Here is a 17,671-nt window from a genome sequence, read left to right on the forward strand (position 1 = left end):
ATAATATAAAGACTCGTGAAATATTTGTCATTTGAGGACTATATTACTTATTGGGTTATGATGGTTAGTTAAGAGCATGGCATTTTTCTATACCCCATAGTAACAAGGTAAATGTGAGCTATAATTTATATTCATGGGAGAAGACTTTGTCCAAAGATGATACGATTATTTTATCATATATCTGACTGCAGCTCTTGACAGTGCACCTGTTTCGACTCCTGCTCCTAACAGTGCAACTACTACAGTCTCCCCAAGACAGACCTGTGGCTGTCACATGATAGCACATACAGTTGTACTCAAAAGTTTGCATACCCTGGCAGATATTGTTAAACGTTGGCATTAATATTGAAAATATGACTTATCATGGCTTGGTATCAAGAGATCCCCAATTTTTCCACTTCTTATTAAGTGATTGAACAGTATTGACTGGCATATACAAGGCTTTGGATATCTTTTTATATCCTTTTCCATCTTTGTAAAGTTTCATTACCTTGTTACGCAAGGCTTTTGACTGTCCTTTTCTACCGCCTCATGGCTCAGTGTCTGACCTGCTTAGAGCATCCATGTGAGAGCTAACAAACTCATTGACTATTTATACACAGACACTAATTGTGATTTAAAAAGCCACAAATGTGGGAAATTAACCTTTAATTACCATTTTAACCGGTTTGTGCCACTTTCTGTGTCTGTACCAAGGCCAAACATTCCAGGGTATGTAGACTTTTTATCAGGGCCATTTGGGTGATTTCTGTTATCCTTATGATTTAAAAAGGATCCAAAAAACTATGTGATAATAAATGGTTTCATGTAATTGCTATCCTTAAATAAAAGACAGTTTTTTGGCATGATCAGTCATATTTTCAATATTAATGCCACAATTTCACAATTTGTGCCAGGGTATGCAACTGTGTCTATTCCCATACATGTGTGATGATGTAGACTTAAGTAAGAGAAACATGTCAAAAGCACTCGCCATTCCACCTGTGACTGCCTTCATACGCTAGAGGCCTAAACTGCATAAATGCCAATGGGAAATGACTAAAGGGTTAGCCAGTATGAGTGCATAATATGTGTCTTTATACGGTATAGTGTTGATATACTTAAGGCAATAAGGCTGTTCACTTTGCAAGATAATTTTTCCTTAGCTTAGTGAATGTGGTGAAGCAGTGATTGGATGCTCTTTTGCAGGGTGAATTTCCATCATATTTACAAAGCTAACTGCAGATTTCCTTGCAAAGTGAACAGCCTGAAAGAATACCACGAGAAGAGGAACAGAGGGGAAATCTTCCAGTGGGGACATTAGTTCTACCAAAAAACATCAATTTCCTTCACTTTGGAGGGATTTCCTCTCTTCTCTGTTTTAGCTGTGGAACAGGATGTGAAGGAGAATCCCTCCAGTAGGGCACAGATGACCAAACAACCTGACATGGGTTACAGCCCTTCCTACTCTATCCAAAATGAAAAAAAAAAAAAAGAAGTACAGTATGTCTTTTTTGTCATACTTCTCTTCTGGGTCATAGAAGTGCACTTTCTTTTGTATTTCTGTGACCCAGGATCATCTGACAGTTGGCTAAAACCTGCTATCAGCTGATGTCATAGAGCCGCTCAAAGCTGTGTCTGATTCACCCAGATGCTTGATCGACAGTGGCTCAGCCTTTCAGCATACCGCTGAGTCTGAGCCAGCTGCTCCCACCCCCTCCCCAGCCCAGAGCTCTGGTTAGCACTGGAGCGGCAGAGCACAGAGTGGCGTCTAACTCTAAGTGAGTATACAGTACATTATTTTTTTTTCTGACACTACTCCTTTAAATAACAGATGTGTGCCATTTATTGTCTAGGTTTTTTGATTGATTTTTTTTTTTTAATGATGAATATAATCAAACATATTTATATTTAGAGTGGAACTCCAGTCTTGTATATAAAATCAGTAGCAGTTATGTAATTACCTCCCTCATTATGTCTTGGCAATTATATTGCTTCCATGTCACCAACCTGAATGAATTCACAAAAACAGTAATAGTTTCCACTTTATCTGAAGACGTACAGTAAAATCCGGCTGCATGACAGTACTATTCACACAGCTGCTTTCTATTGAACCAAGTTTTATAAATTTCCATCTGTAGTCTTTTAGACTTGTCCACTACCCTCTGTAGCCCTCGAAACTGAGATTGAATGAGTGGCAAATAGCATAGAATTCCACCTTGTAACACCTACCTTCTGAGAACAGCATTTATGGGCAGCTATGGGATATGCGTGCTGATCGCATAACACAGTACTACTCTTTCACCAGCCACAATACTAGATGGTCAGAAATAGGGATGAGCCGAACACCCCCCTGTTCGGTTCGCACCAGAACATGCGAACAGGAAAAAAGTTCGTTCGAACATGCGAACACCGTTAAAGTCTATGGGACACGAACATGAATAATCAAAAGTGCTAATTTTAAAGGCTTATATGAAAGTTATTGTCATAAAAAGTGTTTGGGGACCTGGGTCCTGCCCCAGGGGACATGGATCAATGCAAAAAAAAGTTTTAAAAACGGCCGTTTTTTCAGGAGCAGTGATTTTAATAATGCTTAAAGTCAAACAATAAAAGTGTAATATCCCTTTAAATTTTGTACCTGGGGGGTGTCTATAGTATGCCTGTAAAGGGGCGCATGTTTCCTGTGTTTAGAACAGTCTGACAGCAAAATGACATTTTGAAGGAAAAAACTCATTTAAAACTACTCGCCGACAATACACATAGAAGTTCATTGATAAAAACGGCATGGGAATTCCCCAAAGGGGAACCCCGAACCAAAATTAAAAAAAAAAATGACGTGGGAGTCCTCCTAAATTCCATACCAGGCCCTTCAGGTCTGGTATGGATATTAAGGGGAACCCCGGCTAAAATTAAAAAAAAAAAATGACGTGGGGTTCCCCCTAAATTCCATACCAGACCCTTCAGGTCTGGTATGGATTTTAAGGGGAACCCCGCGCCAAAAAAAAAAAAAAACGGCGTGGGGTCCCCCCAAAAATCCATACCAGACCCTTATCCGAGCACGCAACCTGGCAGGCCGCAGGAAAAGAGGGGGGGACGAGAGTGCGGCCCCCCCTCCCTCCTGAACCGTACCAGGCCACATGCCCTCAACATTGGGAGGGTGCTTTGGGGTAGCCCCCCAAAACACCTTGTCCCCATGTTGATGAGGACAAGGGCCTCATCCCCACAACCCTGGCCGGTGGTTGTGGGGGTCTGCGGGCGGGGGGCTTATCGGAATCTGGAAGCCCCCTTTAACAAGGTGACCCCCAGATCCCGGCCCCCCCCCTGTGTGAAATGGTAAGGGGGTACTTATGTACCCCTACCATTTCACGAAGAAAGTGTCAAAAATGTTAAAAATGACAAGAGACAGTTTTTGACAATTCCTTTATTTAAATGCTTCTTCTTTCTTCTATCTTCCTTCATCTTCTGGTTCTTCTGGTTCTTCTGGCTCTTCTGGTTCTTCCTCCGGCGTTCTCGTCCAGCATCTCCTCCGCGGCGTCTTCTGTCTTCTCCTCGGGCCGCTCCGCACCCATGGCATGGGGGGGAGGCTCCCGCTCTTCTCTTCTTCTTTTCTTCTCTTCTTCTCTTCTTCATTTTCTTTTCCGGGCCGCTCCGCAATCCATGCTGGCATGGAGGGAGGCTCCCGCTGTGTGACGGCGCTCCTCGTCTGACAGTTCTTAAATAATGGGGGCGGGGCCACCCGGTGACCCCGCCCCCCTCTGACGCACGGTGACTTGACGGGACTTCCCTGTGGCATTCCCCGTGACGTCACAGGGAAGTCCCGTCAAGTCACCGTGCGTCAGAGGGGGGCGAGGTCACCGGGTGGCCCCGCCCCCCCGTTATTTAAGAACTGTCAGACGAGGAGCGCCGTCACACAGCGGGAGCCTCCCTCCATGCCAGCATGGATTGCGGAGCGGCCCGGAGAAGAAAAGAAGAAAAGAAGAAGAGAAGAAGAGAAGAAAAGAAGAAGAGAAGAGCGGGAGCCTCCCCCCCATGCCATGGGTGCGGAGCGGCCCGAGGAGAAGTAGATAGAAGACGCCGCGGAGGAGATGCTGGACGAGAACGCCGGAGGAAGAACCAGAAGAGCCAGAAGAACCAGAAGATGAAGGAAGATAGAAGAAAGAAGAAGCATTTAAATAAAGGAATTGTCAAAAACTGTCTCTTGTCATTTTTAACATTTTTGACACTTTTTTCATGAAATGGTAGGGGTACTTATGTACCCCCTTACCATTTCACACAGGGGGGGGGCCGGGATCTGGGGGTCACCTTGTTAAAGGGGGCTTCCAGATTCCGATAAGCCCTCCGCCCGCAGACCCCCACAACCACCGGCCAGGGTTGTGGGGATGAGGCCCTTGTCCTCATCAACATGGGGACAAGGTGTTTTGGGGGGCTACCCCAAAGCACCCTCCCAATGTTGAGGGCATGTGGCCTGGTACGGTTCAGGAGGGAGGGGGGGCCGCACTCTCGCCCCCCCCTCTTTTCCTGCGGCCTGCCAGGTTGCGTGCTCGGATAAGGGTCTGGTATGGATTTTTGGGGGGACCCCACGCCGTTTTTTTTTTTTTTTTTTTGGCGCGGGGTTCCCCTTAAAATCCATACCAGACCTGAAGGGTCTGGTATGGAATTTAGGGGGAACCCCACGTCTTTTTTTTTTTAAATTTTGGCCGGGGTTCCCCTTAATATCCATACCAGACCTGAAGGGCCTGGTATGGAATTTAGGGGGACTCCCACGTCATTTTTTTTTTTTAATTTTGGTTCGGGGTTCCCCTTTGGGGAATTCCCATGCCGTTTTTATCAATGAACTTCTATGTGTATTGTCGGCAATGCAATAGCCGCGAGTAGTTTTAAATGAGTTTTTTCCTTCAAAATGTCATTTTGCTGTCAGACTGTTCTAAACACAGGAAACATGCGCCCCTTTACAGGCACACTATAGACACCCCCCAGGTACGAAATTTAAAGGGATATTACACTTTTATTGATTGACTTTAAGCATTATTAAAATCACTGCTCCTGAAAAAACGGCCGTTTTTAAAACTTTTTTTTGCATTGATCCATGTCCCCTGGGGCAGGACCCAGGTCCCCAAACACTTTTTATGACAATAACTTGCATATTAGCCTTTAAAATTAGCACTTTTGATTTCTCCCATAGACTTTTAAAGGGTGTTCCGCGGCATTCGAATTTGCCGCGAACACCCCAAATTGTTCGCTGTTCGGTGAACTTGCGAACAGCCAATGTTCGAGTCGAACATGAGTTCGACTCAAACTCGAAGCTCATCCCTAGTCAGAAACTACAAAGCTTCCAAAGATTAGTGGACTTGCAAGACTCTTGGGAGGATGTAATACAGTTAAAGTGACATTTTAAAAAGAAACAAAAATATTTGCAATAATTTACATGATCCTGCCTCCATTTACAAAGAGAACCAAACTTGCAGGGAAATACATAGTTTCCAGCCACCCATGTCATTTGACAATCCCTTGTCTATTAGCTCTGAAAATGACCAGAACATATTTTAAAGTTTAGGTTCCTGTTGACTTCAGTGGGGTTCAGGGAACTGTTCAGAACTTCAGTTCTGTTCATTCAACCTCCAGTAACCTGTCCTGAACCCAGGTAAGTTCAACTCATTCTTAATCATGAACTACTTAAGAGCAATAACTCTCAACAGAGTCCAAACCTTACTTGGAATTTAAGTGTTATAATTCAACAAAGTTATCTGACAAGCTAAACATAAAACAAAATGAAACAGCAACAGTAAGGCCTCATTCACACCAGAACGCCATGTGGGAAACCTACGTTCCATGTGCATTTCTTGTACGGCGTTAAAAAACACACTGTAGTTGTGATCTGCAACAGGTGTCCATGTTAACTTAATGACACCCCAAACATGTTGAAAATGCACTGTGTTTCCAAAAGTAGTGCATCCACTACTTTTGGTGCAGTATAGTGCTATTTGACCCCATTCAAAATGAATGATACTCAGCACATTCCTATGCAATTCCTAGTGTTAACCTACCCTTATAGCTAGATCCCTCCTCAATATTTTTATACCTCTTCTCATTCCTATAGACATCAAGATGACCAGAATTCTTTTTAAGCAACTACTGTTTAACTCTGAGAAAAGGGTGCTCTTAGCAAAGATTATAATTCCACACCACCTGAAATGGAAGTGTTGGAAAGTGTTTGTTCTCTGAGTTTATATCTTATGTGTACAACTTGTTGACTGAATTAGGGGTGGGTGGTATTCAGTGCTGTCCTCTGCAAATATAGAATTATATATGAAATTAAAAGAATCACATCCAAATATGTACAGTTTGAAATTGAATGCAGATTTTTATGTGCAAAAATTGCAGTATAATAAGTTTAATCCCATTTGCTCAATATAGCAGTCCTAGAAAAAAAATATGGATATAATTACTGCACAACCTTGTCCTAACAATCCTGAAAAAGAATGTTGTAGTGCAAATCCACATTAGGTGAGAATCTAGTTAGCTTTAGCTGACTAAGGCCTCTTTCACACGGGCAGTTTTTGACAAGTCATTTATGAAAAAATGTCCCCGGTGTATATCTGTCATCAATCACGATGCCCGCCACTACCGCCAACCCAAAAAGAAAAAAAGAGTTCTGCAAGGCTCCCGCCACCTGACAGTTGGGTGTGGAATTTTGTTATTTCTCGGGCAGCGTGATTTATGATGGATCTACACCGGGGGACTTTTTATTTTTTTTAAAAAGGACTTGTCAAAAAGTGTTGTGTTTTTATTTACTTTTTACGCATTTTTGGTAAATGAGTAGGAATACTATGTACCCCATACTCATTCACATAGGTGGGGCGGGATCTGGGGGCCCCCTCATTAAAGGAGGCTTCCAGATTCCGATGAGTCAACCCTCACAACCACCGGGCCAGGGTTTGGGGTAAGAGACCCTTGTCCTAATTAACATGGGCTGAGGTGCTTTGGGGGAGGGATACCCCCTCCCCCAAAGCAACACCCCATGTTGAGGGCATGTGGCCTGGTATGTTTCAGGAGGAAGGGCACTCACTCGCCCCCCCTTCCCTGGCCTACCGGACTGCATGCTCGGATAAGGGTCTGGTATGAATTTTGGGGTGGACCACATGCCATTTTTTCAAATTTTGTCATGGGGTTTCCCTTAAAATCCATCCAGAACCAAAGAACCTGGTGTGGATGGGGGTGGGACCCCCACACAGTTTTTTTCAGAATTTTTAATTGCCGGCCATTGTTTTGTTTGCATTCAGCTGTCAGCGGGGAATCCTGCTGACAGCTAATCAGTCATCGATTGTTAAGGATGCGACGTCTGGCTTGCCGGCCGATTCCTTAGAAACCAGATATTCTTCAAAAAGAATTAAAATCGTCTATCAATATTTGACTGATTCATATTCTATTCATTCCAAAAGTTCAAATTCATTAGAAAACAGATGTATACAAATGGATGTAAAAATCCGGATCCATTTTCATCAAATTTTCTAACAAAAAAAGTGACTGAACAGATGAAGCAAACAGAATGCCCGTGTGAAAAGAGCCTAAATTGTTAAAAAAAAACCTCAAACTTCAATTAACATGTATTTTAAATTACCTTACGAGGACCCAAATAGATCAGTAGCAGTCATGAAGAAAATAATTTTTATTGACAGAATGGGGTTTCCATATCTCCAGGAGCCACTATACTGCTTTTCACCCGAAATGACTTCTTCAGAGTGAATTTATTTTTATTATGGATTAATTGATACAATTTAATGTTTTTTTTTATTCTCATGATGGACCTTTTATTAAATATTTAATACAAAGCCAGACAATATACTAGTTGATTTAATATGCCCGAAAATATAGTTTTTACCGTTCAGTATAAACTGCTGACTTTCCAGTTTATTCTGGCACAATTCAACAAATGATTTGCCTCCAATGTAAATATAGTATGGAAGGAGAGAGATCTTAAATGGGAACAAGTAAAAGTCAGCTCAAACAGACAGATGCAAGAGAAGAGAATACCAGTGTAGAACTCTATCACAAGCCCAGAATACTAGGCTTGTGAAAAAGTTCTACACTGGTATCCTTTTCTCTTGCACCTACCTGCCTGTTTGACTTGACTTTCGCTTATTCCTGACCTTAACTCTGTTGTTGACCATGTTTTTGAATTGCCACCTAACCCCACCTCTGTTTATTACTAAACAAGCTGTTTGTATTGCTGTCTATCTTTACCTCTGCCTGTTACTGACTGTGCTGTCTGTTTGTCATCAATCTGATTGTCTTTTGCCTGCTGGAGAAAGCTTGATTGTCATCAGCCTGCTAAGTATCTGACTGCACACTGGCTGTTGCTGGTGTTTGTAATACCACAGCTGTTCGATGCTTCCCAATTTTTATTGGGCACAGTCCAGCTCTAACACCATAGTCATCTCTACAAATTGCTTAGCACTGTAAAATTATACTTGATTCTCTAAACGGAGTGGTATTTGGAGGTGGATAGGGGGAGCAATCAAGGGAGGGTTCTTGGAGGTGGGTAGGGGGTGGAGACAAGGGGGGACTTGAAAGAGGGAGTTTTTGCACCTATTATCTGAGAAAAAAAAATCCCTGAATACAGGTAATCATGATTTAACAGAAAGGACAAATCTTCACCCATATACTCAGATAAATCAAAATCTGTGATTCAACACTTTATTTGTATTTTAACTTAGTTTCTCTTGTTAATAATTAAATTATAGTTGTGGCCACAAACTAACACAGAACAGCTCAAAAGAGTGTACTTCATTTGTGTCAGTGGAGGAGTGAGGAGCACCATTCCCCCAAAACTTAGCAATCCACCAATTATATGGTTAGACTCTGCAAAATAATCAGTATATAGTGTATAAGCACCTAGGTAGAGGACCTGCTATGTGATACAGTTAGCCCTTTTATTTCTGGATATCTGAGCTTAGAGGAAACAGTGTTGAGAAGCCATCTGTCCTTGACAGTAAAGCCTCTATCAAGATAAATGATCTACATGGTAATTTAAATTTGTCTTCCTAATTTTTTTAACCCTGGCTAATTAGCTTATTTATTTGCAAACAAACAGGGCAATGCACCATTGTGTTAGATCATCTTATCATCATCAACACAGAAAAACGGGGGTTCTGCTACAAATTTTCTACCAGTAAGACCTTTGCTATATAGATATGTCAAAATGTACTTCTGAAATACATTAGATTTCCCGATCGTTGCAGAGTTGTAACCAAATTTTTCATGCTATCTGTCAGCCACATGATCTATAGGAAGTACTGCACATTAGATGTAACCTGCTAACATTGCACTGCATCTTATGTTCTGTACAGGGTACATCAAATGCAGCCTGCCAACGTTGTACTGCATGTTATGTTCTGAATGTGTAAGTGAAAAAATGTCACTTGAAAAGAGCAGCTTTAGGATCTTGGAATTAATAAAATGTGCATTCATTAGAACACCACTACTATCAGCTTTCTGTTTTCGGGTCTAGTTTTTGCATATTATTTTTCAGTTTCCTTTTTTTCTCGTGATATAAAATAAAGATAGGCTTTAAAAATTCTGGTGTATGTAAATATAATGCTTGTTATCTTCAAAAACACTAATATGTACTTTCCCAATCATGTGTTTTGAGTCATATAAATAGTGTAGACATTAAACTATTTCAAATGTGGGACACAATGACTGATATTATCTATTCATTACTCATTTTTTTTAAAGCTATGTTCTATTTTAATGTACCGTAAATCTGCTTTTATTCCAGCGTATTGTGATATGACGCATGGTCATTGTTCATTCTTGTAAATTTCCAATGTAATCTCAAAATGGTTTAAACATGATGAATGCAAGCACATATATTTCTAAAAGGCAAACAAAGCTTGCTTTTAAAAAGTCAAGTCTGCAGCTTTGAAAGTCATAGATATGGAAATGAGTGACTATTACTGTATTTCCGCCAGAGTGTAACTTGTTCACAGATTTCAAGGAAGTGAAATTGCTTTGATGTTCTTATTGTAAGACAATTCACCATCTAAAAAAGAATATTTTTGCTTGCAGAGAGCGAGGAGGTATACCAACAGCAGATCCTGTCAATCTCCTGCATTGTCTTCGGAATTGTAGCTGTGGGTTTGATTTGTGCAGCCTTCTACTGCAGGACAAAGTAAGATGATGATGGCTTTAGGCTATTATGTCAATGAGTTAATTAAGTCATTGTTTTTATCACAAATTACTTTCTTTTTTAATATTTAGTGGAATATTGGATACTACTGCCTAGTCAACGGGCATTCAAGATTGAGGGTCACGTGTTCCTAGCTCCAACTTCATGTTTACAATATGTTTACATACACGCATATGATAACAGACAGTTATGGGAACAAATGCAGTACTAGTTAGCTATAATGTTCATCAGCTTTGTCCACTGGCAACAAAGCTGCGGTTACGACTGTCTTGAAATCTAAAGGCGTAACTGTTTAAAGCTAACAATTACATAGTCACAGCTATATAGAATGATCATGCACTTCTTGTAAAATATAAAAATGGTCTGGTGGGCATCTGTCTCCTTACAGTGTTTATAACAAAATACCTAAATGAAATATACCTATAGGCATAAGATGGCATTCTGCTGATCCTGCCAGAAGTCTCCTACCCCACACACAAACACACACACAAATACAATGCTTCATAGGTTAAACATGAATGGTTGCTTTCCAGATTTTGTACATTGCATTGAAGTGTAAATGAGCAAACAGTTAACTGAATAGTTAATACATATATGTAAGCTACTTTATTTGCTGATTATCTAATTATGTTCAGCCAGTCTTGTGATTTACCGACCTGTTGAGGTAATAAGTCAGCATGTTATGATAGTGATTTATTCTTCAGTGAACTGTCTGGAGTTGGAGAGGTCACTTAGGAATCTGAAAGTTGAACAAGTAAATAGAGTTATCATTATATTTTATATATTAATATAATGGACCTTGGAGAAGTGCATCGCAAAACTGCCTGAAAATAATTACACATATGTTGCCAGGTACAACAGTTCACCTATTGTATGTGTACAGTATCTCATCTGTGTATTCACTGATATTCTAGATTTACACTTTAAAGTGGAAATTAACTGCCACAGTAAACAAATCATATGACAGGTGTCCAGCTATGCAGACAAGTCAAAATAACACCCCACACCTTCTATATATAAATTTGTGTAAAACTGTAGGTGAGCTCATGACATCAGAGTCTCTGTCTGGATCTTCCACTTATCACTATTAACAAACATGAATAGCTGATTCAGTGATTGGTAAACTTCGTTAGAGTGCTTCCTCTTACCCCTTATGTTAATCACAGAATGCAGAGAGTTTGAGGGAGTCTGGCTGACACCATTTGCTAAAGGCGTATGCAAGTGAAGTTGCACTCTGCAAGGGCATTTTCCCCAGAGCTTAATGAATGTGGTAAAAACTCCACTTTACAAAGAATACCTAATCACATGCAAAGAAAGCATGTTTGCTTGCAAATGATTGGATGATGGAAGTCAGCAGAGATTCATTTCATTCACTAAGCACTGGGGAAAATTTCTTGCAGAGTGCAACTGCACTTGCAAAGTGAACAGTCTATTTGCCTTTAGCAAACCCACCCCCATGAGTTGCATGGTGCCCCAAAGGCAGATTGCTCAAAAATCAGAGTGCAAACAGAATCTAAACAAGGCATTATAAATGTATCAAGGTAGATGTGTTATGCTGGCGTGGTCTTCTCTCCCTGCACGCAGGGCTACCTTTTGCACCAATGCCTGGGACTAGTAGGAGACTGCGGTCATATGAAAAATAAAACATTAAGGCAGTTCTCCGACTTAGAGATGAGCCTTCACTGTGTGCAGTAATAATACAGAATTGCTCTGAAAATGGACTTGTGCCATGTCACTGCACACTGTGACTTGCATTAGGAGGGACATACTGAGCCTGCGTCCACTGCATCAGTCCAGCATACCTCAGTTACCTCACTCTCAGTAACAGAAAGGGGTAATGCCGTGCACCTAGCACAGACCTCATTGGTGCACTTAATAACGCCTTCACTTCCCGTACCTCAGGATCAGGCCATGAATCTCCATAACACGAGATTGTTACTTCATACCCCATTGTGCTTTACAGGCCCTGGTTCTTTATATATGCCAGAAACAATATGCACCCCTTTTAATAACTTCAGACCAGGCTCATAGCAGTTAATATAGCTTTAGTGATCAAGTGTAGCATAACAGTTCAATATGAACAATGCCTTTTCCCTAACTCTTGAATAGTGTGGCTGTCCAGGCATACCTCTGTTTGTGACTGATGTGAGGTTTTGGAATTATCCTGTTATGGCTCTTTACGCAACAGAAGAATTATTAAATATAAGTGTATCAAGAATACCAATATTGATATTGGCACCATAATAATAGCTGAGAAATAACTAATAATATTATTGTTAAAATTGCATAATACATTTTGCAAAAAAGTACTGCATAGGAAAGTCACAGAGATGTTTATGGTTTATAAAAAATAAAGCTGACATTTTTTTAATATAATGGATACATTTTCAGTTCAATTTAAAAAAAATCAAGCCATTATTCTTTTCACTTTAGGCCATTTCCTTTTTTTGGAAATAGTAATTCCTTTTGCTTAAAATGTAACGATCTTATAACCCAAAAAATACCATATTGTGTAAATAACATTAGGTCAAGTCATTGTGTCCACTTGAAAGTCTCTGAGTACATGTAACACTTACAATTCCAACCACATTAGAATAATTCCCATGTGTTTAAAATAAACATATAAGAAATTTTCTGTGTGTCCAGTGCCACAAACTTCACAACGTGTTTCACTCCAAAACTTTTTCAGCCAACAGCGCTCTTCCAAACAGGATGTGCTCTCACCATAGAGCTATGACTTACATATTATAGAGTAGAGGTACCAGATAATCTCCACTCATTTCCATCTTCGCTCAAGGCAAAGCATAAAGAATGACATACAGTAGCACTTTCCCTTTTAAAACCACATTTATTAATACAGTCTCAATAAAAAAAACAATATCACATGTTCATGTGTACCTATTCCCAGTGGCCACAGGTATAAACGCAGTCAATTACTATCACCACCATTACATTTACAGCAGGTATACTGTACTTACATAAAACCACTGTTTACTTCCTGGTCTGTGTGTATGCATATTGATGTCATCCAAACTCCACCTATGGATTTTGTCATGGTAATGTATTCAGGGGCTGAAGAATTTACATAACCATGTGGTAGCCCTGAACTATTTTATAGATTTGATTTGTTTTGCTTGATTATCATCATCTGAGATTTTTATTTTATATCCAGTTTGAGATCAAATTATTTTGAACACCATTACCTACTTCAAGCTCTAAACACATGATCCTACAAAAGCAAGTGTCAGAAACCGAATCTGTATTTTTAAAATAATTGAAGATACTGTGACAGTGCAAGGTCCCGTCACTGTGAAAATGAAGGAGAAAAAAAAAAAACACAGGGTTCTCAAAAATACAGTTTGAGGGGCTTCAGAATGTCAATTTAGAAAGGAGAAAGGTGGTTTTTCATCCTACTCAAGGATTTGTAATTTCCAAATCAAGGTCTAGAGCTCAGGGACTTCAAAATGCTTTAGGGGAAGGAGTCTCCAACCCAGTGCCCGAATATTGTCAGAAACCAGCATGCTAAGTGTGCAGGTGTTCACTGCCTTTATAATAAACCAATTAACATGGGGAAAGACAAAATGATATCCTAGGTGGGGAACAAGGTGTGATAACGGGGGGTGGGGCCACCCGGTGACCCCACCCCCCTCTGACGCGCGGGACATGACGGGACTTCCCTGTGGAATTCCCCGTGACGTCCAAGGGAAGTCCCATCAAGTCACCGTGCGTCAAAGGGGGCGGGGTCACCGGGTGGCCCCACCCCCCCATTATTTAAGAACCATCAGAAGAGGAGACGAGTCACACAGCGGGAGCCTTCCACCATGCCAGCATGGATGCGGAGCAGCCCGGAGAAGAAGATGAAGAAGAGAAGAAGATGAAGAAGAGAAGAAGAAAAGAAGATTAAGAAGAGAAGAAGATGAAGAGAAGAGCGGGAGCCTCCCCCCATGCCATCATGGATGCGGAGCGGCCCGAGGAGGAGAAGGGAAGAAGACGCCGCGGAGGAGATGCTGGACAAGGACATCGGACGAAGAACCAGAAGAACCAGAAGAAGAAGAAGATGAAGGAAGATAGAAGAAAGAAGAAGCATTTAAATTAAGGAATTGTCAAAAACTGTCTTTTGTCATTTTTAACATTTTTGACAGTTTTTTAGTGAAATGGTAGGGGTACTTTTGTACCATTTCACACGGGGGCGCCGGGATCTGGGGGACCTCTTGTTAAAGGGGGCTTCCAGATTCCGATAAGCCTCCTGCCCGCAGACCCCCACAACCACTGGCCAGGGTTGTGGGGATGAGGCCCTTGTCCTCATCAACATGGGGACAAGGTGTTTTGGGGGGCTACCCCAAAGCACCCTCCCAATGTTGAGGGCATGTGGCCTGGTACGGTTCAGGGGGGGCGCTCTCTCGTCCCCCCCCCTCTTTTCCTGCGGCCTGCCAGGAATTTCTGGTATGGAATTTAGGGGGACTCCCACTTCATTTTTTTTTTTTTTTGGCCGGGGTTCCCCTTAATATCCATACCAGACCTGAAGGGCCTGGTATGGAATTTAGGGGGACCCCCCACGTCATTTTTTTTTTAAATTTTGGTTTGGGGTTCCCCTGTGGTGAATTCCCATGCCGTTTTTATCAATGAACTTCTATGTGTATTGTCGGACCTGCAATGCAATAGCCGCGAGTAGTTTTGAATTACTTTTTTTCCTTTGAAATGTAATTTTGCTGTCAGACTGTTCTAAACACGGGAAACATGCGCCCCTTTACAGGCATACTATAGACACCCCCCAGGTATGAAATTTAAAGGGATATTACACTTTTATTGTTTGACTTTAAGCATTATTAGAATCACTGCTCCCGAAAAAACAGCCGTTTTTAAAACTTTTTTTTGCATTGATCCATGTCCCCTGGGGCAGGACCCGGGTCCCCAAACACTTTTTATGACAATAACTTGCATATATCCCTTTAAAATTAGCACTTTTGATTATTCATGTTCGTGCCCCATAGACTTTAACGGTGTTCGCGTGTTCGAACAAACTTTTTTCCTGTTCGCATGTTCTGGTGCGAACCGAACAGGGGGGTGTTCGGCTCATCCCTAGTCCAAAGCAGTGGGAGAACTATCAGGGTTGCAAAGGTTGTCCTGCCCCCCCGCCCTGGTGTTCTGCCACTGTGGGGTTCCCCAGCCTCCTCTTGCTGTCCTGCCCTGCTATTGACAGCGCTGGTCTGGCATCTCTTGGAATTTACAGGCTGGTTCTCCTGTCCTAAGGACGGGAGAAATCAGTCTGTTTTTTCAGTAACTGAGAGTCCTGGTGGAGTCCTTCCTGCAACTCGCTCTTCTCCCTGCCAATGAAGATGCAGGGGAAGGAGCAGATCTGGCGGCAGTGGTTGTGTGAGCACTTGCATTATGCAGTGTCAGCAAGCAGAGGGAGGGGGGAGGAATCACCCGCAGGAGCTGACTGGGGACGCTCTCCCTCTTAGACATTGCCTTTTTGTAAAAAAAAAAAAAAAAAATGTTTTTTTTAATTGGGGGTGCACATGGTGGGGCACAGCATGATGGACGCCATTGCATGACTCCCATCCTTCCCCAGGAGTAAGAGTGTTTGCACGGGGCAGCCAGTGTGTATATGTCAGCACGGTACAGATGCAGTTTGTAACAGAGCAACAAGGAGCTGGAAAAATGCTAAGGTACAGAGTTTGTATGAGAGCACTGAGGTGCTGTGTTAGATGGGCTTGAGGACCAAGGCAAAAGGCCTGAGCAGCAAGAGCTATGAGGCCCGGGAAGCCAAGGCTGCAAGAGGCAGAGAAAAAGATTATTTGCTACCGCTGCCTGCAAGAGGGACATATTGCAGCCAATTGCCCAGTTGTGGATGAACCTATGCAATGTGACTTTATAAGGGACAGACGTCAGTGGTGCCCAAACCTTACAGGAAGTTGATGTTAGAATTGGCCCATGGGCACATTCTTGGAGGTCATCTGGGGACATAGAAAAGCAGAGAGAGAGTATTGCAGAGATTCTATTGGCCTGGGGTCATGAAAGAAACAGAAAATTATTGTTCCTCCTGCCCTGTGTGTCAGAAGTCGGCACCTATGCCACATTTCTGTAACCCGCTGGTACCTCTTCCTATCATTGAAGTCCCCTTTGAGAGGATCACAATGGATTTGGTAGGTCTGATAATGAAGTCCGCTAGGGGGCACCAGTACATTTTGGTTATATTGGACTATGCCACCCATTATCCGGAAGCGATTCCTCTTCGAAATACCTCGGCCAAAACCATAGCCAAAGAGCTATTCTTGTTTTTAGCCGCATGGGTATTTGCAAGGAACTGCTTACGGACCAAGATACACCCTTTAAGTGCCGGGTTATGAAAGAACGATAAAAGTTGTTCAAAGTGACCCAATTGCGTACATCTGTGTATCACCCCCAAACAGATGGGTTGGTTGAAAGATTCAACAAAATCCTAAAACAAATGTTAAAGAAGGTGGTGGATAGAGATAATAAGAATTGGGACTGTCTAATACCCTATTTGATATTTGCCATTAGGGAGGTACCCCAATCCTCTACGGATTTCTCACCCTTCGAGTTACTCTATGGGAGACACCCAAGAGGGCTGCTGGATATCATCAAGGAAACTTGGGAAAATGAGAGTTCTCCCCACAGGAGTGTGATTGAGCATGTCGCCCTGATGCAAGATAGAATTGCACAGGTAATTCCAATCGTAAAAGAACATTTGGCCCAAGTGCAGTTAGCACAGCAGAGAGTGTACAACCGTGGGGCCAAGACCCATACTTTTTCCCCGGGGGATAGGGTCCATATGAAATAATTGAAAAAGTGAGTGAGGTGAACTATAGGGTCAGACAGCCAGGAAGGCGAAAGCCGGAACAGGTATATCACATCAATCTGCTGAAAACCTGGAGGGATAGGGAATCCCTAGTCCCAGAAACTTTGTCACCGGCCCAGTCTGATTGCTTAGTTCCTGAGGTTGGAATCACAGTCACCTTATCGAAACCCCAACAACAGGAGGTTAAAGAGTTTGTACGCAACAAAGAGATTTTTTCTGAGCTGCCGGGACAAACATCTGGCGTAGAGCATGGCATTATCACCCCTCCAGGAGAAAGGGTAAAACTAAAACCTTATAGAATACCAGAGGCCTGACGGGAGGTAATATGTGGGGAGGTTCAAAGGATGCTGGAATTGGGTGTGATAGAGGAGTCCCAGAGTGACTGGTCCAGTCCTATCGTACTAGTGCCCAAACCTGATGGGAGCTGGCGGTTTTGCAATGATTTTCGACAATTGAATAAAGTTACAAAATTTGACACCTATCCCATGCCACGTATAGTTGAGTTGATTGACCGGCTGGGAACAGCCTGATACATGACAACTCTCTATCTCACCAAAGGGTATTAGCAAATTCCCCTGGCCGAGTCGGCCAAGGAGAAAACTACGTTTGTAACCCCAGATGGGGCGTTTCAATATAAAAGAATGCCATTTGGGTTACAGAATGCACCGGCAACATTCCAG

At 42.1% G+C, this 17,671-nt stretch overlaps 1 protein-coding gene across 2 annotated transcripts in view; it reads left to right on the plus strand.

The window, feature by feature from the left end:
* NRG3 (neuregulin 3) overlaps positions 1-17,671 on the plus strand; it is a 1,498,269-nt gene that overhangs the window by 1,244,091 nt on the left and 236,507 nt on the right. For both annotated transcript variants that reach the window (XM_073596886.1, XM_073596885.1), the window contains exon 5: positions 10,048-10,150. In XM_073596886.1, coding sequence (XP_073452987.1) covers positions 10,048-10,150 — 103 coding nt within the window. The remainder of the gene's footprint in view (positions 1-10,047; positions 10,151-17,671) is intronic.

This window comes from Aquarana catesbeiana, linkage group LG08 (assembly GCF_042186555.1).
Source record: "Aquarana catesbeiana isolate 2022-GZ linkage group LG08, ASM4218655v1, whole genome shotgun sequence".
Lineage (NCBI taxonomy): Eukaryota > Metazoa > Chordata > Amphibia > Anura > Ranidae > Aquarana > Aquarana catesbeiana.